The sequence below is a fragment of the Geotrypetes seraphini genome, chromosome 4 (genome assembly GCF_902459505.1).
Source record: "Geotrypetes seraphini chromosome 4, aGeoSer1.1, whole genome shotgun sequence".
In the NCBI taxonomy this organism is placed as follows: Eukaryota; Metazoa; Chordata; class Amphibia; order Gymnophiona; family Dermophiidae; genus Geotrypetes; species Geotrypetes seraphini.
Window position 1 is genome coordinate 158,651,811 of NC_047087.1, and position 25,229 is coordinate 158,677,039.

At 44.3% G+C, this 25,229-nt stretch overlaps 1 protein-coding gene across 7 annotated transcripts in view; it reads right to left on the reverse strand.

Moving 5' to 3' along the window:
• The window catches only part of CFDP1 (craniofacial development protein 1), a 534,880-nt gene that overhangs the window by 317,218 nt on the left and 192,433 nt on the right, over window positions 1–25,229 (reverse strand). For all 7 annotated transcript variants that reach the window (XM_033941184.1, XM_033941183.1, XM_033941180.1 and 4 more), the window contains exon 3: window positions 3,822–3,945. In XM_033941184.1, the coding sequence (XP_033797075.1) occupies window positions 3,822–3,945 (124 nt within the window). The remainder of the gene's footprint in view (window positions 1–3,821; window positions 3,946–25,229) is intronic.

The following is a 25,229-nucleotide window of genomic DNA, read 5'->3' on the forward strand; positions in this document are numbered from 1 at the left end:
TAAATGCATGGTGTCCAGATACTCTTTTGAGTATCGGGAGCCCGTGTCGAGGGTCACATCCAGATCATCTGCCATTTGTCGGAGGAATGATGAGAAAGACAATTGATCCGCCAGCGTCGGTCTGTGAGACGGGCTGGAGGAGGAAGAGGCCTCCGGGTCCATGGACAGCGGGGAGTGGCAAGGAGAATCGGGTACGGGTGTCTCCTCGTACTCCGGTCCCTCCGGGGGGGACACCTCTGATGAGGAGTATCCCATACGTTGCAGTTTTTTCTGCGGTGACACCTCCGAATGGCGTGAAGAGTGCCAAGATGAGTGTCTTGATCGGTGCCCGTCTCGGTGGCGGGACGGGGATCGGGATCGTCTGTGCATCGCATGGTCTCCCGAGGCCCCCAAGTGGTGGATAGGGCTGGAAGCGGTGGATCGCAACTGGGGTTGCGATGCGGATTCTTGCGATGCTACCCAAGTCTGGTAAGGAGTGCAGAAGAACTCTTCCTGACTATGCCCAGGGCTTTGAGTATCGATCGGAGGTCTGGTCCCATGTTGGCGCGGAGGCGTAATGGGCTCTAATGGCGGCATATCGGTAAGCGAGGCTTGCCGCATGGGCATCGCCGCCCTCCCCCGTTCATCCTCGTCGGTTTTCGAGGTCGAACGGCGTGGAGGAGGGGGAGGGGGCGGACCGCCCCTTTGGACCGGTACCGGGAGGTCACCCTGTATGGCAGCGATGAGCCCGGGTCCGATGGTCTGCATGAGCTCAACGAATTGAGCTTCCAGCATGGACCGTAGCAAAGCCGATAAGGAGGGATCCGTACCGAAAGGGGGTCCTCCTGCACGGTCATCGCGTTCCTTCGAGGTCGAGTGCTTCTGCTTAGTAGCTTTCGGCACTTTGATGACCACTGGTGGTACTGTGGAAGGAAGAGGTACCTGAACCGAGGAGACCGGGGCAGGCACCGACGTCGAGCTCGTGGATGTTGTCGGGATGAACGATGCCGGTTTCACCACACTCGATGCAGGAGGGGTCGATACCGGTTTCGCCCGAACCGGGGAGGTATCCGATGAAGTGGAGGCTGAAGGATCCTTAGCTGCGTCCATCTTGAACATCGATTCCCACAATAGGCAACGCCGTTTGAATGAGCGTGCCGTAAGGGTAGAGCAAGGCCTGCACGATTTCGGAATGTGGTCAGGACCCAAACACTGCAAACAGCGACGGTGAGGGTCCGTGAGTGAAATCGCGCGTTGGCACTTGCTGCACTTTTTAAACCCGGTGATTGGCCGGGACATAGGCCGGAAAATCTCCGCCGCGAGGTCGAAGCCTGTAGGCCTGAGCCACGTGGCCGGCCCGTTCGACCCGCCGGAGGAAATAATCTTCTTTTTTTTTTTTTTTTTAAACTGAAAAAGAAATGTACTGTTAATTGTAATTAAAAGAAAGCGAAAACGCGGACAAGGAAGGCAAATTTAACTGAATTCAGCTAGCGCATGATGAAGTTGAACTTCTCAGCTCCGCGGAAAGAAAAGAACTGAGGAGACACGCCCGGATCTCCGGGCGGGAAGGCACCGGCGCATGCGCGGTGCGGGCATCTAGAAACTTTTAAGTTTCTACAAGCAACACGTGCTTGTGAGACGTCCGTACCGGGGCTCTGTCTGATGACATCACCCACTAGTGAGAATACCTGCCTGCTTGTCCTGGGATAAGTAAGGGGACCTTCTGTTATAAAATTTTTAAAAAACCACAAAGCACACTGTACGCAGAGAAAATGTTTATTATCATTCCTATTCTAGGGGTTTTTCAAAGAGGTCAAAGCAGATGACTCTATGCACTGTCACCTCACTAACAACCATACAAAAATAGACAAATACTCCCCCCCTCCCTTTTTACTAAACCACGATAGCAGTTTTTAGTGCAGGGAGCTGTGCTGAATGCCCAGCGCTGCTCTCGACGCTCATAGGCTCCCTGCGCTAAAAACCTCTATTGCGGTTTAGTAAAAGGGTACCTTAGTATAAAATATAGACAGCAGATATAAATTCAGACACATTTTGATCACTAAATTTAAAATAAAATCATTTTTCCTACCTAGTTGTCTGGTGATTTCATGAGTCTCTGGTTGCACTTTCTTCTTCTGAGTATGCAACCAATCTTTCTTCCCTTCTTTCAGTTTGTATGCTTTCAACCTGTATACTTCCACTCCTCCTGACCTCATTCCCTCCCCCAACTTTTTCTTCCTCTCTCCCTGCCCTTTCTTTCTCTCTTCATGCCCCCTTTCTTTTTTTCTGTTTCTCTTCTTCTGTCTCCCTGCCTGCCCTCTTTCTTTCTTTCTCCCTCGCTGTCCTCCCCAAGCCGCTGCTGCTACCATCGAATAACAGGCCCCAAAGCCGCCGCCGCCACCCTAAGCTCTCCCTGCTTTGAGCCAACCAACATTCCTCTCTCCGATGTCAATTCTGCCATCGGAGAGGAAGTTCCAGCCCAGCCAGGCAGCGATTGGCTGGCCAGAACTTCCTCTCCGACGGCAGAATTGACATCAGGGAGAGGAATGCTGATCGGCCCAAGATCGCGATCGACCTATTGGGAGAAATGCTGCCGGGTCCTGCCTTCGCGGAAACAGAAAGTAGGCAGAACCCGGCAGCAAGAAGAGCAAATTGTAAGCTTCACTGACCTGTCTCCCGTTTTAGCCTGTAGCAGACGCATGCTTAGGGGCTCTAAAATGTGCGTGCCGGCTTCCCTTCTCTTCCCCCCCCCGTTTCGGAGGGAAGAGATGGGAAGTCAGCACGCACACGTTAGAGTCCCAGAGCATAAGTTCGCTTCGGGCTGAGGCGTGAAATCTCCAAGCCGTTTTTGTTTTTTTTTAAACTGTTGAGCAGCGAAGGCAGCAGCAGAATTCACGAGCGGATGATAGCCGGGCGGTCATCTAAATTACCCGGGTGGACCGCCCGGCTAAAAGGCCCTAGGGAGAACACTGTTTAATTGTAATCCACTTAGGCATTAAGCAGAATATAATGTTTTAAAATAAATAAATCTGTTTCAAACCTTTATGTACTGAGATGTCTTTCAGGGTCTTCAAGTTTCCAAACAAGTTAAATAGATTCATTTGGAATAGGGGAAAGGGGACCTCAAGCAAATAGAAATTGTCATTGTTGCCTTTCCAATTAATCTAAGTGAGAATATTCACATGTTAATAAGAGATGAAATTTATATTCCATGAAGGTAAATGCCATCGAAAGAGGTTTGTTAGGATCAAGGAGAAAATTGTAAAATAAATGGTACTTTCATCAAGTTTTTCATATTAACAGTTAGACTTTGTTTAACAATTTCGAGAAAAGGTTTTTGTTATGACCACCAGTGTATCAATGGTTATTTCTTAAATATTGTAATTTGTTATGACCTAGCACTTTTTCTTCCTATAATTTTAAAATAGTTATACTAGTTATTGTAAAACCTTGCACTATCGGGGGGGGTGTCACTGATTTCTCAAATCTTTTATTAGTTGAATATTTGGTTAAATAATCCATTCAGTTTGCCAGTCTTGTCTTCTATTCTTGAGAATTATGGTAACAATCTACATTAGATGGAACTATGATGTCAGAATTTCATAATACCAGCTCTCTTCACTGTATAGTAATACATTAGATGGAACTATGATGTCAGAATTTCATAATACTAGCTCTCTTCGCTGTAAACCCCTTAGAAGTCGTAAGATTGTGGCGATATAGAAAAAATAAAGTTATTATTATTATTAATAAAACATGCTTCCAATATTAGTTGCACCTCTCTCTACTTTATGCACACACACAGCCCTCTTGTAGCCAGTCAGAAGATGCAGGACACTCACCTTACTAAAGTGCTTTTGGTGCTTTTTTTGCCTCTAACCTTGGGGAGATTTTGATTTCCATTATCTTCAATGTTGTCATCTTCTTTTACCAGTTCATTCACATCATCCTCGCTGTATTCCTCCCCTGCACAGACAGAGCTATATTATAAGTGACTGGCACTTAGACAATGTCATAGTGAGTTCCTTTATGTCTCCTCAGCCAGCACAGAGAGGACTCCAAGTGGTATTGACAGACTATAAATCACCACAATTAGTCATACACCAATGTCAAATGAAGATTTCTTCATTTTCAGTTACTATTTAAGATTTTCTTTATGATATGCAATAAAGGTGAAACACACAGCACATTGACATTACAGCATATTCAGCTGATCTTTGTAAGGTACCATCTATGAATACTAACAAAGAAACTTCCAGACCATTTCTTTCTCTGCCCTGTGCAATTATATTCTAAAAATGAACCGTCATTTGTGTACATATAGCAGGAGGCATTCCAACAGAGTCAAGTTGAAACAACATTCTGGAAGCACAAACAACATCAAAGCAGGTGCCATAAGGCGGTAAAAGGGGCCAAAAGAGACTACGAATAATAACAAAGAAACTTCCAGACCACTTCTCTCTCTGCCCAGTGCAATTATATTCTAAAAATGAACTGTCATTTGTGTACATATAGCAGGAGGCATTAAAACAGAGTCAAGTTGAAACAACATTCTGGAACAAGCACAAACATCAACACAGGTGCCATAAGGCGGTAAAAGGGGCCAAAAGAGACTACGAGGAAAAAATAGCTAAGGAGGCGAAGAATTTCAAGCCGTTCTTTTGATATATTAAGGGAAACGACCCACAAAGGAAGCAGTGGAACTGTTGGATGACCATGGAATAAAGGGAGCACTAAAAGAGGACAAAGCAATTGCCGACAAACTGAACACATTTTTTTGCGCCTGTATTTACCGAAGAAGATGTATACAGCAGGCTATATGCTGGAAACGAAGACAGAAAGCTGACAGGACTGACGGTCAGTCTAGAGGAGGTGTGTAGGCAGATTGATAGGTTTAAGAGCGATAAATTCCCGGGACTGGATGGCATCCATCCAAGGGTCATCAGGGAACTGAAAGGGACCATAGCTGAACTGTTCCAACTAATAGCCAATCTGTCGATCAAATCGGGAAAGATTCCGGAAGACTAGAAGGTGGCGAATATTACGCCGATCTTCAAGAAAGGTTTGAGGGGAGATCCGGGAAACTACAGACCTGTGAGTCTGACCTCGATTCCGGGAAAGATGGTAGTCACTGATAAAGGACAGCATCACTGATCACCTTGACGGACACGGGCTGAAGAGGACCAGTCAGCACGGTTTTAGCAAAGGCAGATCGTGTTTGACAAACTTGCTGCACTTCTTGAGGGAGTAAACACACAGATAGACAAGGGCGATCTGATCGACATTGTATATCTGGATTTTCAGAAGTATTCAACAAGGTCCCGAATGAACGACTACTTCGGAAAAGTGCGAGCCATGGAATCTAGGGTGAAATACTCACGTGGATTAAAAACTGGCTGGAGCATAGGAAACAAGAGAGTGGGGATAAATGGACAATACTCGGACTGGAAGAGCGTCACCAGTGGGGTGCCGCAGGGCTCGGTGCTTGGACCCGTGCTCTTTAACATCTTTATAAACGATCTGGACATAGATACGATGAGCGAGATGATTAAATTTGCGGATGATATGAAGTTATTCAGAGTAGTGAAGACACAGGGGGATTCCGAATATCTGCAACGTGACATAATCAGGCTCGAGGAATGGGTATCGACATAGCAGATGAGGTTCAATGTGGATAAGTGTAAAGTGATGCATGTCGGTAACAAAAATCTCAGGGGCGGTACTTGAGAGACTTCCCAGGAAAGGGACTTGGGAGTTATGATCAACAAGTCGATGAAGCCGTCCATGCAATGTGCAGTGGCAGCAAAAAGGGCAAACAGAATGCTAGGAATGATAAAGAAGGGGATCACGAACAGATCAGAGAAGGTTATCATGCCGCTGTACCAGGCCATGGTGCGCCCTCACCTGGAGTACTGCGTCCAGCACTGGTCGCCGTACATGAAGAAGGACATGGTACTACTCGAAAGGGTCCAGAGAAGAGCGACTAATATGGTTAAGGGGTTGGAGGAGCTGCCGTACAGTGAAAGATTAGAGAAAATGGGCCTCTTCTCCCTCAAACAGAGGAGATTGAGAGGGGACATGATTGAAACATTCAAGGTACTGAAGGGGATAGACTTAGTAGATAAGGACAGGTTGTTCACCCTCTCCAAGGTAGGGAGAACGAGAGGGCACTCTCTAAAGTTAAAAGGGGATAGATTCCGTACAAACGTAAGGAAGTTCTTTTTCACCCAGAGAGTGGTAGAAAGCTGGAACGCTCTTCCGGAGGCTGTTATAGGGGAAAACACCCTCCAGGGATTCAAGACAAAGTTAGACAAGTTCCTGCTGAACAAGAACGTGCGCTGGTAGGGCTAGTCTAGATTAGGTGCTGGTCTTTGACCAGAGGGCTGCCGCGTAAGCGGACTGCTGGGCATGATGGACCACTTGTCTGACTCAGCAGTGGCAATTCTTATGTTTTTATGTTCTTTAGGCAGGCAACTTTGCTCTAGTGAAGGGAACTATCTTTTGGGGGGAAATTCTATAACAAGTGCCTAAATTTAGGTATTGGTAGGCGCCCTGAAAATGCCTAAGTAATTAAAAAATGCTGTCAGAAACCGCAGTGTTGACGCGCCTACCGACACCTAAATAAAAGGCAGCTCAAATAGCCGCTGGAATCATGGCTAAGTAGCTGTTTTAGGCCACGAAATGCCAAAATAGGTGTGGCCAATGCCAGAAATGGCGTTAGGCGGGCTAAAGTGGCTACCCAGCTGAGATTCACACTAAGATAGGTGGCTGAAATGTGGGCTTGGAAAATCCTGGCTTACATCTCTTTGCCGCTAGACTGCAGCAGTTGATCGTGGCAGGGGAATTGATCCCGAAACATATGAGCCGGCAGAGCTCCCCAAAGCTGAGCCGGGCCTGATTTTGTAATCAGCGCCCAAGAAAGTTCACCAGTCAATCATTTGAGGGCGCCTATTATAGAATCGCGGCTTTAGGGAGTCCCTGCTACTTGGGAATTCCCCTGCTGCAATCAGTTGAGCCAGCTACCCTCCCACAGCTACCTTCCCCCTTCAACTGGCAGGAGGGATATCAATTCCCTTCTGCCGCCGACCCCATTAATCAGCCAAACCCCTGACACTCCCAACACCTCCCCCCACATCCAGTTGGCAGGAGGGATGCTCACTACCTCCTACCGCTGGCTCTGTTGATCTCCCAACACTCACTAACACCTACCCAACAGTCCCCGACACCCATCTGACACTTCCTCATACCCCAACATCTTCACCCACCCCCATAGGAGATGGTTGGTAAGAAGGATGCCCACTCCTTCATGCCGGCAGGCCTGCTTCTTCCAAAATAGCGGGCCGTCTCCTTCGTGGTGCATCCTGGGATGCACCGGGGAGGAGCCTAATACTCTGGCACCCAGGCCACTCAGGGTCTTAGGCCCTTCCCAGAGTATGAGGGACTGTTGGGGATGTCGGCAAAGTGTGGTCTAGCGGAAAAGATAAGCAGCTGAAATGTAGCTTAGTTTTATTGTTTTGCTGTGTTTTGTGTAAACCACCTAAACTGTCTTTGAATAGTTAGGTGGAATCGAAATGTGTGTGTATATATATATATACACATACATATACATACATACATATACATATATATACACATACATACATATACATATATATATACATACATACATATACATATATATATACATACATATATATATACATACATACATATACATATATATATATATATATATATATACATACATACATATACATATATATATATACATACATACATATACACATATATATATACATACATACATACACATATATATATACATACATACATACACATATATATATACATACATATACATATATATATACATACTGTGACCGGGCCCGTCCCTGAGTAAGTGGGAAACTACGGCCCGGACCACAAGTAAGATTTTTAATACGCCTTTTATAGGGCAGTGGAAGGAAGACCCGGATACCGGATTCGTGAGAATATAGTATCAGGTTTATTACTAACCCAAAGTTCAAAGAAAATAAAACAGCAGAAGAAAAAACATAAAACATTCACTTCAGTTGGTTACAGTGCTTAGAGGGCCTCTCCCCCATTATACTCTTACAGTCCAGGTTCTATTAAGGAGCACAATGGCACTTCCTTATCACAAGTAAAATCCCAGCCAACGTATAAGTCAGTTAATGCTTTCCTTGGCTCTTAGCCCCTGTCGGGCTTGATTGCTCTCACTCTGGACTTCACCTTTTACGAGCCTAGCTAGCTGAGCACGGCTTGCGTCCAGCCTTTCCTTCTCAGCTCTCTGCATTTGTTTAACACTTGATTAGCACCTTGTTAACTCTGCCCGCACTGCTCATGCTGTCGGGTATACAAACAATAGGAGACCGTTCTTCAGGAGTTTAACTTAGGACATGCAAACATCATATTCTCCAAGGTCCATGCCCTCTTCACTTATCTCATTACTTAGTATGCTGTCCATTTCCCATTCACACTCCCGGGAACTCTGGCTTGAAGTTTCTTCACTTCTTTCTGTTTGTGCTTCCCCTCCCCCTCTCTGTACGTCTGCAAAACTATCTGCAGCTTTTCTCTGGGGAGGCTTTCCCAGCCCTGCTCTTTGGGGCTTGAGTTGCCAGTCACAATACCTCTCCAGGGCAGTAACACCTTTCCCTAGGTGTGGGCTTCTTGCCCTACGTTCCTGCTGGGCTTGAGGCACCCTCTGTGACCTGGAACCCACGTGAGTAGTTTGGCTTCTCAACCACTCCTTCTGGTTCTCCTCTCTCCTCACTCTCGTTCCTTCTCTCCTCCTCCCTTCTCCTCTCTCCAGTAAATTGATATTTCCTATAAGGCCAACCCCGGGGTCTGACTCCACCCCCTTCTAAATTAGCCTCAGGTTTCTCCCTGACTTCAGGAAAGGAGTGATAGGGGCAATCAGTGGTCTGCAGAGCCTTTCTTAATTGGCTCTTCAGCTGTGCTGGAACCTGCCTGGGCTTGCCTACTTTTGCCTGAGCCAGCTGTCCTGACTCCATGTCTGGTTTTATCCAGCCTTGTGCTGCATTCTGGGGAGTTCCAGTAGTAGTTTTCACCGTGACAGGAGCTTCCCTGTCACAATACATATACATATATATACATACATATACATATATACATACATATACATATATATAATACATATACATAATACATATATACATATACATAATACATATATACACATATACTACTCTTTAAGCCCGTTACGTTAACAGGTGCTAGAATATATGTGTGTCTTTCTTTCTGTCTCACTCCCTGGCCCCCTTTGTCTGTCTTTCTTTCTGTCTCTCTCCCTGCCCCTGTGTCTTTCTTCCTTTCTTTCTGTCTCCCTCCCTACTTTCCTGTGCAGCAGCCGCAGCATTTCTTCTCCCTCCATTTCCCTGTGCAGCAGCATTTTTTCCCTCACCCCACTTCCCTGTGCAGAAGCCGAAGCAGCATTCCCTCCCCCTCCATTTCCCTGTATAGCAGCATTTTATCCCTCCCTCCCACTTCCCCGTGCAGAAGTGAAGCTGCATTCCCTCCCCCTCTATTTCCTTGTGCAGCAGCATTTTTTCCCTCCCCTCACTTCCCTGTGCAGCAGCCGCATTTCCTCCCCCCCTCCATTTCCCTGTTCAGCAGCATTTTTTCCTTCCCCTCCCACTTCCCTGTGCAGCAGCTACAGCATTCCCTCCCCCTCCATTTCCCTGTGTAGCAGCAGGATTTCTCCATCCCCCTACTCTTCCTGCAGTCTGGCCGGCTCCCTTGCCAGAGTTATTTTTAAGTTTAAAGGTGCTGTGGCGGCTCCTCTAACGATCCCCGCCTGCATCGGAAATCTTCTCTGACACAGGTGCGGCTCGTGAGAGGAGCCGTGGCAGCACCTGTAAACTGAAAAATAACTCCGGCAAGGGAGCCGGCCAACTGGCAGTTCAACGAGAGCCACAGCTCTGTCGGACAGTGGATTTGCTCACCTTTGGGATTTTTGAAGCTTCAGTCTGGACTGCACCCTGCGTGCCTTGCCGTAGTGTATTTTTTAGTTGAAAGACGCAGCGGTGGCTCCTCTCATGATCCCCACCTGCGTCGGAAGTCCGATGCAGGCGGGGATCGTGAGAGGAGCCACCGCTGCGTCTTTCAACTTAAAAATACAGTACGGCAAGGTGAGCAAGGAGCAGGCCAGACCGAGCAACAGCAAGGAAAACAGAACCCTAAGCGCGCATGCGCACTCCTACCTGCTGGAGACCTAAATTTCAGGGAAAACGGAACACGCAGGTAACAGTGCGCATGCGCGCTTAGGGTTTTATTATATTAGCTATATACATACATACACACACATAAGCAGAGAGAGACTTTTCTGTCAGTGCAGAACTGTACACGATAGTCATGTATCTATGAGAGCAGGGTAGGGTTCCTGCAAGTAAGTTTTTAAAACAATATGAAAAGAATATTATGCAGATCTGGAATTTTTTTTTTTTTAATTATTTAGCTTTCACCTTTTTCATCAGTATCTCAAAGTAAATTACATTCAGGTAATTTGGTATTTCAAAACATCACTGTTCAGCCTCATTCCACCATTAGGTCACACACACTTATATTCAATAACCTTCATACCATAAGACATTTGCAATGTGATATGATATGAACAATACTAATTTTAAAAGGTTCTTTTATTGGTCTTTAAGATTCAATGAATTTAAAACAGTGGCCAACTTACTGCTTACATTTGGCAAGAGATTGCACATTGGAAACACCTGCTACTTCAAAATTAAGACTAGCCAAGGAGACAAGTGTTCTCCTATGATCAGTGTTCCTTCTAAGTTGTACACATGCACACAGGGCAAAAAGAGAGCGCACACATCTAACTGCATGCACAAAATTTTTCTTGAAATTTTATTGACTTAGAAATTTACATTTCCCATAAAAACAAAAGAAACCACAAGAAATTCTCAAAAACAAGATACATAGCTATCACAAAAAGTGAAAGGTAAATATTTCAAATACTAGCCCACATCAAGGATGAAATAAATTTTTATATCTACAGAATTAAAGGAAATATTCAGAATTCAAGATTTTGATATTAACAAGCTGAAAATATTTCTTTTTTTTTGTGTTTTAATCATTTATTCAATTTTAATTGAACATACAGCATATAAATGAATTAAGAAACAGAAGTCACAATGCTATAACAATAAGAAATCAACAAAGTATTTTCCTTATGGAACCTGACAAGAAATATATTTCATAGCAACTTTCTCTATAAGTCCTCAACTGCTGAAAATATTTCTTAACTCCAATTATACCAATCCATCAACCATTTTCAAGGATCTAATCCCTTAAGAAAATTCTCCAATTGCAAAGATTCAAAAACTACATACAGTTTCTCATGAAATGTTATCGAACACTTACAGGGAAAACGCAAAAAGAAAGTAGCCCCCTTTAACTACCACTCGACTCTTTAGAGCCAAAATGGCTTTCCTCTGGAGTTGAGTGATGCGACAAACATCAGGAAAAACTTGAATCTCTTTACCACAAAGTTTCTCAGATTTCTTCTTGAAAAATGCTCTTAACCATCAATGATTTATCCTTCACATTCAAAAATGTAACCAATGAGGTAGCCTTATTCTTAATAGTGTCTGAGGAGTACTCTAAAAGGCAGTCAAATTACTGTATATATTCAAATATAAACTGAGATTTTGGGGCCAAATTGCCCAAAAATGGGGGTCTCTGTTTATAATTGGGCCCACCTTAAATCCTGGTGGTCCAGTGGTGTGGTGAACAAAGACAGGATGGGAGCGATCCTTTTTCTCTCCCGAGGTGCGGTGTTGAGTCCAGTGGCGTAGTGATGGTAAGAGGCGTCTCCTCCTCCACCTCGCTCCTTCCCTGCCTCCCTCCCTCCCCCACTGTACTTCTTTAAATCTTCACCAGCACGAGCAGCTTTGGCCACACCACAGCGGCATCTTATGGGGAGGCAAAGGATGCAGCACTCAGATGATGTCAGAGGCCGAAACACAAGTGGCAGCCAATGAAGTCTCCTTTGTTGAGCCCAAACACTGTTTCCTTTCACTCAACTTGCTCGCAGAAACAGCCCGATTTTTTGGGAAGTTGAAGGAGGCAGAGCTCAAATGTCATCAGACATCGAAACACAGGTGGCAGCCAATGGAGCCTACAGGATGCTGTTCCCGCTCCTCTGTTGAGCCGAAACACTGTTTCCTCTCACTCCAGCTTTCTTTATTAGTAACATAGTAGATGACAGCAGATAAAGACCGAATGGTCCATCCAGTCTGCACAACCTTACCCACTCTTTAAATTACTGAATTAATTGATTGACCCCCTGGAGGCTTCTCCATCCAGAGGTACGGGACTATACGCATTTGTCCTGTGCCCATGGATCCTGGTTACTGCAGCCCGAGTGGAAACTGTTCACGTCTCTGACCATGCTACGGTGTGGGTCGATATTCAGTTGGATGCCAGTTATATACGTTCGTCCTATTGGTGTTTCGCCGCCTTTCTTAGTAAGGATCCTGAGTTAAAAAAATTTCTTCTAGCTCAGTGGGAGTATTTTGTTCAACATAATGCACAGCATCAGAATGACCTGCTTCTAAGTTTCCAAGTTTTATTAGTGCTTGATAAATCGCTTATTAAATACCTAAACGATGTACAATTCAAGTAAAATAGAAATACACTGACCTTTAAATTAAAAAAACATACTGGGTTAACACACATGAAACAAGAAGGTAGAGGGGGAAAGTTACAATATATTTGTAGAGGAAAATATACATTTAAGGGAAAAATAACTCAGGGAAGGGAAAAAAGCAAAATTATGGGATATTAAACCTAGCGTTAAAAAAAAAAAAAATAAATAAATAAATAAATTTGTAAATCTGAGATTCATATGTTAAAAGCTTCCTTGAAAAAATAGGTTTTTAAAGCTCTTTTAAAAGAAATGAGGTCCTTTATGTCTCTAATGTACTGAGGTATAGAGTTCCATAAGGTAGGGGCGATAATTGAAAATATGTCTTGTCTTCTAGTACCAATAATTTTTAAAGATGGAACTGTTAACAGATTGTTTGAAGCTGATCGAAGAGTCCGTGAAACGTTATATGGAATGAGCAGTCTAGTGATGAACTGAGGTTCATTATAGATCATAGATTTAAAAACTAGCAGTAATATTTTATACGAGATTCGATGAGCAATAGGAAGCCAGTGGGAGTCTATCAACAGAGGGGTGACATGGTCAAATTTTTTTGCGTTATAAATTAGTTTGACTGCAGTGTTTTGGATGATTTGTAACCTCCTTTTTTCTTTTTGCGGTATATTGAAAAAAAGGGAATTGCAGTAATCGATTTTGGAAATAATTAACGAGTGGATCAAATCGGTTTTAAGGGGTCACATTTTAGCTTACACTTGCACTAGACTTAGGAGAATTAATAAAGCTATTGTTACCTTGGAATGGGCTTTGCAGGAGGCTAAGCAGGCACCTGAGGCCCACCCCATCGGTGGTTACAAGGTACTTGGTGGCTCAGGCCGCACTAAATTCCCTGCTTCATTCTTGTAATCAGAAGTGGTCTGCTTACCGCAGTTTCAGCACTACGGGAATCAGGTAAACTTTTGGCCAAATTGATCGATATACATGCTGTAAGGTGGCCTATTTTGGCCATTCAGTCTCTCGAACAGAGGATATAGCTAGAATTTTGCATGATCATTTTGCTTCTCAGTATGGGGATATGCCTACTTCCCCGGTTGATTTGGTTAATGATTATTTGGCCTCCTCGGGAATGCCGCGTTTGCAGGAGGCTGACATTATATTACATTACATTACATTACTGGCTTATATTCCGCCTGTACCTTGCAGTTCTAAGCGGATTACATCAGAAAGATAGCTGGACATTTCCAGGAAGAGAAATACAATTAAAGAAGTTGGTCCTAGTACAACAAAAAAGATAGCTGGACTTTTCCAGTAAGAGGAATACAATTGAAGGCGTAAGGTCTAAAGCAATTATGATGAGATGATTCTAAGAGGGGGTGAGAGGGGAAAAGGGAGGGATTAGGACGTTTGGGTGAATTTCTTGAATAGTAGGGTCTTGATTTCTTTGTGGAAAGTCTTGAGGTCAGTTGAAGCTGTCAGTAGGTTGGTGATGGTGGGATCCAGTTTAGCTGCATGTGTTGCTAGTAAGTTGTCATACATCTTTTTGCGTTTAGTTCCTTTAAAAGGGGGGTAGGAGAAAGGGGATTGGGTTCTCCTCTGTCTGGTTGAGAGGTTCCTGTTTTTACGGTTGTTTAGGTGGGTGGGTGCCGTTCCGTTTAATGTTTTGAATAACATGCAGTATAGTTTGAATTGGAAGTGGGCTTGTATGGGAAGCCAGTGTGAGTCTAGGAAGGCGTTGGTGATGTGGTCAAATTTTCCAAGGGAATAGATCATTCTGAGGGCAGTGTTCTGCACTGTCTATAGTTGTTTTATTAGGTAGGTGGGACAGAAAAGGTAGAGGATATTGCAATAATCCAATAGACTTAGGACTAGGTATTGGACTATGAGTCTGAATTGTTCTTTTTCAAAGAATTTTCTGATTTTGCGAAGGTTGCGCATGGTGAAGAATGCTTTTTGTGTGATTTTGTTGATTTGCACCTGAAGAGTACAACCTCTGTCTACTGTTACTCCAAGGAGTTTGAGAGTGGGTTGTAAGGAATATTTGGTGGTTTTTATTTCTAGCTCAGTTATAGAAGGGGTTTTGTCCTTTTCAAGCAGTAGAAATTTAGTTTTATCTGGGTTGAGCTTCAGTTTGTGTTCTGTCATCCATTTTTCCACTGCTTCTAGAGTTTTTTCCAGGATGCCTGATTTGGTGGGGTCTTGTGTGTCAAAGGGGAGGAGTATGGTGATATTGTCTGCATAGCTGAATGAAGTTACTTTGAATTTGTCTAACAGGGTACCGAGGGAGGAAATGTAAAGATTGAAGAGCATGGGTGACAGTGGGGAACCTTGGGGTACTCCGCAGGGATTGGTCCAAGGCTCCGATATAAGATCCTTTGTTTTTACTCTGTATGTTCTTGTTTTAAGGAATCCTTGAAACCAGTTGTATACTTCGCCTGAGATCCCTATTGCTTCTAATATCTGAAGAAGTATAGCGTGGTCGACCAGGTCAAATGCGGCAGAGAGGTCGAGTTGAATTATCAGCATCCTTCTTCCTTTGCTAAGGTGCTGTCTGGCTATGTCTAGAAGGGAAACTAGCAGTGTCTCAGTGCTGTGGTTCGATCTGAACCCTGATTGAGTTGGGTGAAGTAGGTTGTGGTCTTCAAGGTAGTTGGTGAGGTATTTGGCAACCAGACCTTCTATTAGTTTAACATATAATGGAATTGAGGCGATGGGTCGGTAGTTGGAGGGGGTGTCTATTGGTCCTTTGGAATCTTTCAGTATTGGGGTGATTATGATTTCCCCTAGGTCTTGTGGAAATTGGCCTTCCGTGAGAGTTGTTTGGATCCATTGCAAGAGGCAGGCTCTAAATTTAGGAGATGCATTTATCAGTAAATATGAGGAGCAATTGTTCAGGTCGCATGACGCTCGACTGTATTTTCTGTAGAGCCGGTTCATGTCCAACCATTGCACCTTTGTAAAGTTGGACCAGTGCCTGTCAGCTGCAGTGGCTTCTTCTGTTGTAGGGTTTATTATGATCTCGTCTAGGAGGGTTGGTGAGTTGTTGAAGGAGGCTCTAATATTGGCGATCTTGTTCTTGAAATGGTCCGCTAGTTGGGTGGCCGTTGGAGGGTGGATTCCTTGAGTGGTTAGGAATGGTTGAGTGTCGGTGAGGTTCTTCACAAGTTGGAAGAGTTTCTTTGTGTCTAAGGATTCTGTGCCTATTAGTTTGGAGTAATAAGCTCTTCGTCTTTCCTTAAGTTTGATCTTGTATTGTTTTATTAGGTTTCTCCAAGCTACTTTGGTTGGTTCTTGGTTCTTTTTTTGCCATGCTCTTTCGAGTTGTCTGCAGTGTCTTTTTAGTTGAAGAAGTTCTGTGTCGAACCATTTGTCTGCAGATCTGCAGTTTGTGTTTTGTCTTTTCTGGGGCTAGTCCGTTCAAGGTTGTTTCGCTCAGGGAGCGCCACTGGTGAATGAATACATTGTGGTCTATGGAGGCGATTGAGGGGTCTACTGTGGTCCAGAATGTAGAAGGGTCGATTTTTGGTCGGGTTTTGAATGAGGTTTGGTGGGTTTCGTGCTTGTTTGTGCTTTGAGTCCAGTTGATGTTGAAGGTGAATTTGAAGTGGTCTGACCAGAGGAAGGGGTGCCAGGCCCCATTGGAGATAAGAATGTTTGGTGCGTGGGGGTGTTGGGACATGTAAGCTGCAATATCAAGTTGGTGGCCTTTTTCATGAGTGGGTTGAGGATACAGAATTTGGTAGGAGAGTGCATTGAGGTATGAGATTATGTCAGTAGCTTGTTTGGAGGAGGTGTCTTCTAGGTGGAGATTTATGTCTCCGAGGAGCAGGTTGTGTGTTGAGGTTAATGAATTCCGGAAGATGAAATCTTCAAGATCGTGTTTTGTGGTGTTCCATTTTCCTGGAGCTATGTAGCAGAGGATGCAGGTTAGGGTGTCTTTGAGTGAGTTACTGGAAAGTTGGACGACAAGCAGGTCTGATTGTGGGGTGGAGTGTTTGTCTAGGACAGTGATGGTAAGGTTGTTTTTTACTAGGATGGCCAGACCGCCCCCTCGCTTTTTTTCTCGGCAGACTAATTCAAGTTTGTATCCCTTGGGGCAAAATTCTGTAATGCTTGGGTCCGAGTAGGGGGATAGCCAGGTTTCGAATAGGAAAAGGCAGCCTAACTGTTCATTAACTATCCAGTCTTTTATTAGGTCTGCCTTTGGGCTGATTGATCTTATGTTACTCAGTTAAATGGGCCCTTACAAACAGCTGAGCTACAGAGGGCGATTAAAGCTAGTAAACTTGGAACTACCCCTGGCCCGGATGGGTTTTCGGGGGAATTCTACTGCATCTTAGAGCTCCAGATTTGCGGCCCTTTGCTTGCACAGCTGTGCACAAGGGTGCTTTTCCATGCGTTGCCAATAATGCCTCGATACAAAGTTATTCAGAGTAGTGAGGACGTAGGAGGATTGCGAAGAATTGCAATGGGACCTTCGAGAAACGGGCAGTGACATGGCAAATGAAGTTTAATGTGGATAAGTGGAAGGTGATGCATGTCGGAAACAAAAATCTTACATACAAATACAGGATGTCGGGGCCAGTACTTGGAGAGATCCCCCAGGAAAGAGACTTGGGAGTACTGGTTGACAAACCAATGAAACCATCCGTGCAATGTGCAGAGGCGGCGAAAAGGGCAAACAGAATGCTAGGAATGATTAATAAGGGGATCACGAACAGATCGGAGGTCATCATGCCGCTGTACTGGGCCATGGTGCAACCTCACCTGGAATACTGCATCCAGCACTGGTCGCCGTATTTAAAGGAGGACACGGTACTACTAGAAAGGGTCCAGAGAAGAGCAACTAAAATGGTTAAGAGGCTGGAGGAGTTGTCGTACAGTGAGAGATTAGAGAAACTGGGCCTCTTCTCCCTTGAAAAGAGGAGACTAAGAGGGGACATGATTGAAACATTCAAGATAATGAAGGGAATAGACTTAGTAGATAAAGGCAGGTTGTTCACCCTCTCCATGGTAGAAAGAACGAGAGGGCACTCTCTAAAGTTAAAAGGGGATAGATTCCGTACGAACGTAAGGAAGTTCTTCTTCACCCAGAGGGTGGTGGAATGCTCTTCCGGAGGCTGTTATAGGGGAAAACACCCTCCAGGGTTTCAAGACAAAGTTAGACAAGTTCCTTCTAAACCAAAACATATGCAGGTAGGGCACTGGTCTTTGATCTAAGGGCCGCCGTGGGAGCAGACTGCTGGGCACGATGGACCACTGGTCCAACCCAGCAGCAGCAATTCTTTTTTTTTCTTTAATTCTTTATTTATATTTTCACCAAATTTTTATAAGAAAATTAACTTCTTGTTAAAGAAATACAGTAGAATAATGTTAATATACATTCAACAAAAATTTACAGGCGACAATTATACATCCTTCCTTGGACCACAATTGAAGGGGAGTGCAGCCTACATAATATGAGAGAATAAATCAATTTACATAAAATAAGTAAGGCTTCACACTAATTCGAAAAATTTGCTACCATTAATTTATTGCACCTGTGTATACTTCATCAAGCTATCTTTTTTCAGCTCCAAGAAAGATTTTAACTGATCTGGTAAAAAAACACATATTTAATTTGGGTGTACATTTACAGGGGTAAGCCAGAAGGAAAGAAGCACCCAGGGATATTATATCTTGTCTTAAAGAAAGGAACTGTTTCCTTCTTTCTTGAGTAATTTTTGTCACATCTGGGTATGCCCATATTCTTTTACTGTAGAACGGATTTTTTGAAAATTTGAAATATAATTTCATAAAGGAAGCGGCAATTCTTATGTTCTTATGATTGCTTTGCTACTGAAGTCTGGTAAACCGGCTGATCTGCCAGGCTCTTATCATCCAATTTCTTTGATCAATGTTGATCTTAAACTTTGCTCCTGCATTCTTGCGGATAGACTCCTTTTCTATCTCCCAGCCTTGGTCCATGGGGACCAAGTGGGCTCTGTCCTGGGAAGGCAATCAGTTTTAAACATGTGCAAAATTCTGCTGGCCCTTGCCCATGCTCAATCTGTTGATGTACCGACATTGTTTGTAAGCCTTGATGAGGCCAAGGCATTTGATAATGTCTCATCTATTCCAAACATTAGATTATATTGGTATCTCTGGGTTTTATCAAGAAGCGTTGCACTCTCTTTATGCTAATCTGATGGCCTCTCTTTTGGTCAATGGGTCCCTTTCTGATACTTTTCCTATTAAGTTCAGCCTGCGCCAAGGCTGTCCCTTTTCCCCTTTCCCCTCTACTTTTCATCCTCACTTTGGAGCCTTTATTGTGTACTCTGTGGCAATTTGAGGAGGTTAGTGGAGTGCTTATAACGGGCCAAGAACTTAAAACATTGGCCTTCGCTGATGATTTAATGTTGATCATTATGGAGCCGGCATGTTCTCTACCTAAGTCTTGCATGTAGGAAACAGAAACCCGAGGTACAGCTACACGATGGGAGGACTGTCAGAGTGAGAGTCCCCAAGAAAGGGAATTGGGGGTAATAGTGGACAAGACAATGAAGCCGTCGGCACAGTGCACAGCGGCCGCAAAGAAAGCGAATAGAATGCTAGGTATAATCAAGAAGGGTATTACAACTAGAATGAAAGAAGTTATCCTGCCGTTGTATCGGGCGATGGTGCGCCCGCATCTGGAGTACTGCGTCCAATATTGGTCGCCGTACCTAAAGAAGGATATGGCAATACTCGAGAGGGTTCAGAAGAGACCGACACGCTTGATAAAAGGTATGGAAAACCTTTCATACGCTGAAAGATTGGAGAAACTGGGGCTCTTTTCCCTGGAGAAGTAGAGACTTTGAGGGGATATGATAGAGACTTACAAGATCATAAAGGGCATAGAGAAAGTGGAGAGGGACAGATTCATCAAACTTTCGAAAACTACAAGAATGAGAGGGCATTTGGAAAAATTAAAAGGGGACAGATTCAGAATCAATGCTAAGAAGTTCTTCTTCACCCAGAGGGTGGTGGACACCTGGAATGCGCTTCCAGAGGGCATGATAGGACAAAGTACAGTTTTGGGGTTCAAGAAACATAGAAACTGAGGGCAGAAAAGGGCCACGGTCCATCCAGTCTGCCCACACTAATGACCCTCCCCTACCTTCCTCTGTGAAGAGATCCCATGTGACGATCCCATTGTGTCTTAAAATCAGGCACACTGCTGGCCTCAATTACCTGTAGTGGAAGATTATTCCAGCGATCAACTACTCTTTCGGTGAAGAAATATTTCCTGGTGTCACCATGCAATTTTCCACCCCTGAGTTTCCACGGATGCCCTCTTGTTGCCATGGGACCTTTGAAAAAGAAGATATCCTCTTCCACCTCGATACGACCCGTGAGATATTTGAACGTCTCGATCATGTCTCCCCTCTCTCTGCGTTCCTCGAGTAAGTATAGCTGCAATTTATCCAGCCGTTCCTCATATGGGAGATCTTTGAGTCCTGAGACCATCCGGGTGGCCATTCGCTGAACCAACAACTCTAAGTACATCTTTGCGGTAATGTGGCCTCCAGAATTGTACACAGTATTCCAGATGGGGTCTCACCATGGATCTGTACAATGGCATTATGACCTCGGGCTTACGGCTGACGAAACTCCTACGGATACAGCCTATGATTTGTCTAGCTTTAGATGAAGCTTTCTCCACTTGATTGGCAGTCTTCATGTCCTCACTGATGATCACCTCCAAGTCACATTCTACTGCAGTCCTCGCTAGGGTTTCACCATTAAGGGTAAGTCTTGCATGGATTTTTGCTTTCAATGTGCATGACCTTACATTTTTTGGCATTGAAACTTAGTTGCCAGGTCCTGGACCAATGCTCCAGTAGGAGTAGGTCATGCGTCATACTGTCGGGCGTTGAGTTTGTGTCGGGCACTGTGCTTTTGTCTGTTGTGCTCTTGCCTACTGTATTGCATAGTTTGGCATCATCGGCGAATAACGTAATTTTACCTCGAAGCCCCTCAGCCAAGTCTCTTACGAAGATATTGAATAGGATCGGGACTCCCCCCATATCCAGCTTTTTTGTTACCCAGTCAAAGAAGCTGATTAGATTGGATTGGTTGATGGGGATCTCGAAGATTCTCATCGTTCAGGATCATATCTAATTTGTGTTTGATTAGTGTTTCCATAAGTTTACTCACTATCGATGTGAGACTCACCGGTCTATAATTTGCAGCCTCCGTCCTGCATCCCTTTTTGTGGAGTGGAATGACGTTAGCTGTTTTCCAGTCCAACATCTTGATCTGCTCCAAATGCTTCTTGAAAATAGAAAGTTTTCAGCATGGTTTTAAATGCTTTAATATTTGTTTCTAGCCTTAAGTCTCAGGGTAGACTCTACAATCGAGGAGCAATGAAATAAAAAGATTTTTTTTTTGGTAGATTCCCATTTTGCCCTGTTTGCTGATGCTGTATGAATCTTAAAGTTCTAATTGGTGCATATAGGATTGTCATACTGTCGGGCACTGTGCTTTTGCCTACTATGTTGCATAGTTTGGTGTCATCGGCGAATAACGTAATTTTACCTCGAAGCCCCTCAGCCAAGTCTCTTACAAAGATATTGAATAGGATCGGGCCCGGGACTGAGCCTTGTGGCACTCCACTGATCACCTCCATCGTTTCGGAGGGGGTACCATTCACCACCACCCTCTGAAGTCTACCTCCAAGCCAGTCCTTAACCCATACAGTCAATGTGTCACCTAATCCCATAGAATTCATCTTACTCAACAACCTGCGGTGAGGTACGCTATTGAATGCTTTGCTGAAGTCCAAGTACACGATGTCTAGGGACTCCCCCTTATCCAGCTTCCTTGTTACCCAGTCAAAGAAGCTGATAAGGTTGGACTGGCAGGACCTTCTCTTTGTAAATCCATGTTGACGGGGATCCCGTAGATTCTCCTCATTCAGGATCCAATTGGCGTTTGATTAGAGTTTCCATTAGTTTGCTCAATATTGATGTGAGACTCACCGGCCTGTAGTTCGCAGCCTCCGTCCTGCATCCTTTTTTGTGGAGTGGAATGACGTTTGCTGTTTTCCAGTCCAAGGGGACTCTTCCTGTACTAAGGGAAAGATTGAAGAGCGCGGACAGCGGTTCCGCCAAGACATCACTCAACTCCCTGAGCACCCTGGGGTGTAGGTTGTCTGGCCCCGTTGCTTTGTTAACCTTGAGTCTTGATAGCTCACAGTAGACACTGCTGGGCGTAAACTCGAAGTTGCGTAACGGGTCTACCGAGCTTTGTCTGCAGCTGAGGGCCGGATCCCGGCGCCTCGCAGGTGAAGACTGAGCAGAAGTATTCATTTAAAAGTTTAGCTTTATCGGAGTCCGATTCTACATAGTTTCCGTCTGGTTTCCTAAGGCGTACTATCCCATCTGCGTGTCTGTTACTAATATACCTGAAGAAGGATTTATTACCTTTCTTGATGTTCTTCGCTAGATTCTCCTCCATTCGGAATTTGGCATCTCTGACTGCCGTTTTGACGGCTCTTGACTTGGCCAGATAGTCTTCCCTAGAGTCCTGCTTCCCTGATTGCTTGTAGGAGATGAACACTCTTTTTTTCTTTTTTATGAGGTCTGTGATATCCGCAGAGAACCACTGTGGTTTATTGTTTCTTCGCCGTTTACTTACTGATTTTATATAGCGGTTGGTTGCTTCTTGTATGGTAGCTTTCAGAGTTGTCCACATTTCCTCTACATTATCTGTTTCTGCTTGGTTTTGCAGTGCCTGGTGGATGAAATCTCCCATGCCTTCAAAGTTTATGTCCTTGAAGTTGAGGACCTTGGTTAATGTGTTAGATTTAGTGAATTCTTTCCTGAGATTGAACCATACCATGTTGTGGTCACTGGAGGCCAATGTGTCGCCCACCAAGCTCTGTGACACTTTCTCCATTGGTAAGTAACAGGTCCAGTATCGCCTGATCCCTAGTTGGCTCTAATACCATTTGCCTGAGTCTTGCTCCTATTAAAGAGGTTAATAGCCTTCTGCTGCTGCTGGTCGCAGAGGAAAGTGTGTTCCAATCCACATCAGGCATATTGAAGTCTCCTAACAGAAGGGATTGGATGATTTCCTGAAGGAAAAGGGGATAGAAGGGTATAGATGGAGGATTACTCTACAGGTCCTGGACCTGATGGGCCGCCGTGTGAGCGGACTGTTGGGCATGATGGACCTCTGGTCTGATCCAGCAGAGGCATTACTTATGTTTTTATGTTCTATCACTTTAGATCTGATCGCTGAATATGAATTCTATTTGGGTCTTTCCATCAATCTTGACAAGTTGGTTGCCTTGCCGTCTCATGTTGCCATTCGCCTTTGGTAGGAGGGAGATTTTCTCTTTACAGTGGGCTCTGCCTCACTTAAATATTTAGGCATCCATATTCCCTTGGACCTATCTACTTTGTATGCGCTTAATATGGAGCCGTTGTTGAGATCTCTGACGACCAAATTGTGCTTGTGGCATGCTTTTCCTCTTGGGACAGGTTGTGTTACTTAACATAATTGTGATTCCCACTTGGCTTTATGTCTTTCAAGTTCTCCCGTTGTATTTGCTATGTAGGGTTGAGACTTAATTCATTCGTTTAATTCAACATTTTCTTTGGCATGGTCGTTGGGCCCGGCTTTCCTACTGTCAAGCTGCTAGACCTTATTATAAAGGGGGTTTAGGCCTCTTGATCCTTAGATATCTCACTATCGGATGTGGTATGCAATTATGCATCTTTTGCAGCACTGCTGATTTTACTAACACTCCTTTGGAACCGGCTTGTTTTCAGAAGAAACATTTCAGTGCTTACTTTCACTCAGTCTCCCTCACTCTTCTAATCTGGTTAACACAGGTGTTTTGCTTGCCGTTACATAAGGTCTGGAAATGGGTCTGTAGATTTCATAATATCAGCACCCATGAGTTCCCCTTTTTACCTACAAGATTTAATAGGGACTTTTTACCTGGCATAGAGGGCTCATGGTTTGCGTGCTGGGAGGCAAGGATGTTGACATTCTTGTTTCAACTGGTGGAGGAGGATGGCACAATGAAATCTTTCACGCAGTTGTGTCAGGACCATGGTCTGGCCAGTACAGACTGGTTTGCTTATATGCAGATCCGGCATTATGTGGCTTCCTTGAAGACGGAAAACTTGTGTTTTGGTAGGCAAAAATTACTGTCTACGGCCTATACCTTTGGCTCCCAAAGGAAAGTACCCTTCAAATTCCATCATCGGGATATGAAGGATGAGACTCTCTTGCCTGACTTTGCTAAACTTCAGGCTTCTTGGTCACAAGATCTTAATGTGATATTGCCTGATGATATTGTTTTGAATGCTTTACAAAAATTGCCCTCTTTGAGGAAATTATGTATTTTTGAGAAATGCACTATAAATTGTTATTCCGTCTGTATGTATCACCTAGATGGGCATGTCGGACAAAGTTTCGACCCACTGCAACTTGTGATAAATGTGGCCATCCGGATGCCACCCTGGGCCACATGTTCTGGTCTTGTCCAACCATCCAAGCCTTCTGGACCAGACTTTTCCTTTATATTGGCAGTGTCCGGAAGATGACTATCAGATCTTCACCCACTTTGCTTTTGGGGGAGCTTCCATCTCACTATCCTCAGCAGCCAGGCACAAGCTCCTTTCTTCGATGGTTAGTTTTGACTGCTTTGAAATGTATACTACTGCGATGGCTGGAACAGGAGGCCCCTACTATCACACTGTGGAGGACTCGGATGATTGTTCTGCTGAACTGGGAGCGCAGGGGTGTTTCTGACCTTTCCTCTGCTCCGGGCCTGAGTTTCACGGCCACTTGGGAGCCCTTCTGGAACACTATGACTTCTGTGGCCAGGAGTCATACTTTGAACTGCTGATCGTTTGTACTTTCCATGTTCTCTAGCTTTTCAATATATTATCCTGTATGCTTTCTAGTGACGAGGACTCCGGGAGGGGGATAGGTGGGTGTATTTTGATAAGTTGAGAAATTGTTTTTATGAGCCTTGCACTGTTGGCCGTTTGTTATCGCTTTGTGTTTTGTTTTTGGTTCAATAACAATCATTTAAATATAAATTACTGAATTAATTTAAATTTTCCTTCTTCTTAGCTATTGCTAGGCCAGAACTCAAACCTCTGCCCGGTATTGTGCTTAGGTTCCATCTACTGAAGTCGCCATCAAAGCTCACTCCAGCCTATCTAAACCATCTCAGCCATCGAAGCCCTCCCCAGCCCATCCTCAACCAAACGGCCATATATGAACAAAGACCATGCAAGTCTGCCCAGTAATGGCCTTAATTTTTCCTGATTCGATATCCTCTCACGCTTTTTCCTGATTTGATATCCTCTCACCTTTTTGGAACTCTCTCACCGTTATCTCTACCACCTCCTTCGGGAGGCATCCACCACCCTCTCTGTAAAAAAGATTTTCCTTACATTGCTCTTGAGTCTACCACCCCTCAACCTCAAATTATGTCCTCTGGTTTTACCATTTTCTTTTCTCTGGATAAGATTTTGTTCTGTTAATACCTTTTAAGAATCTGAATGTCTGAATCATATCTCCCCTTTCCTCTAGGGTGTACATATTC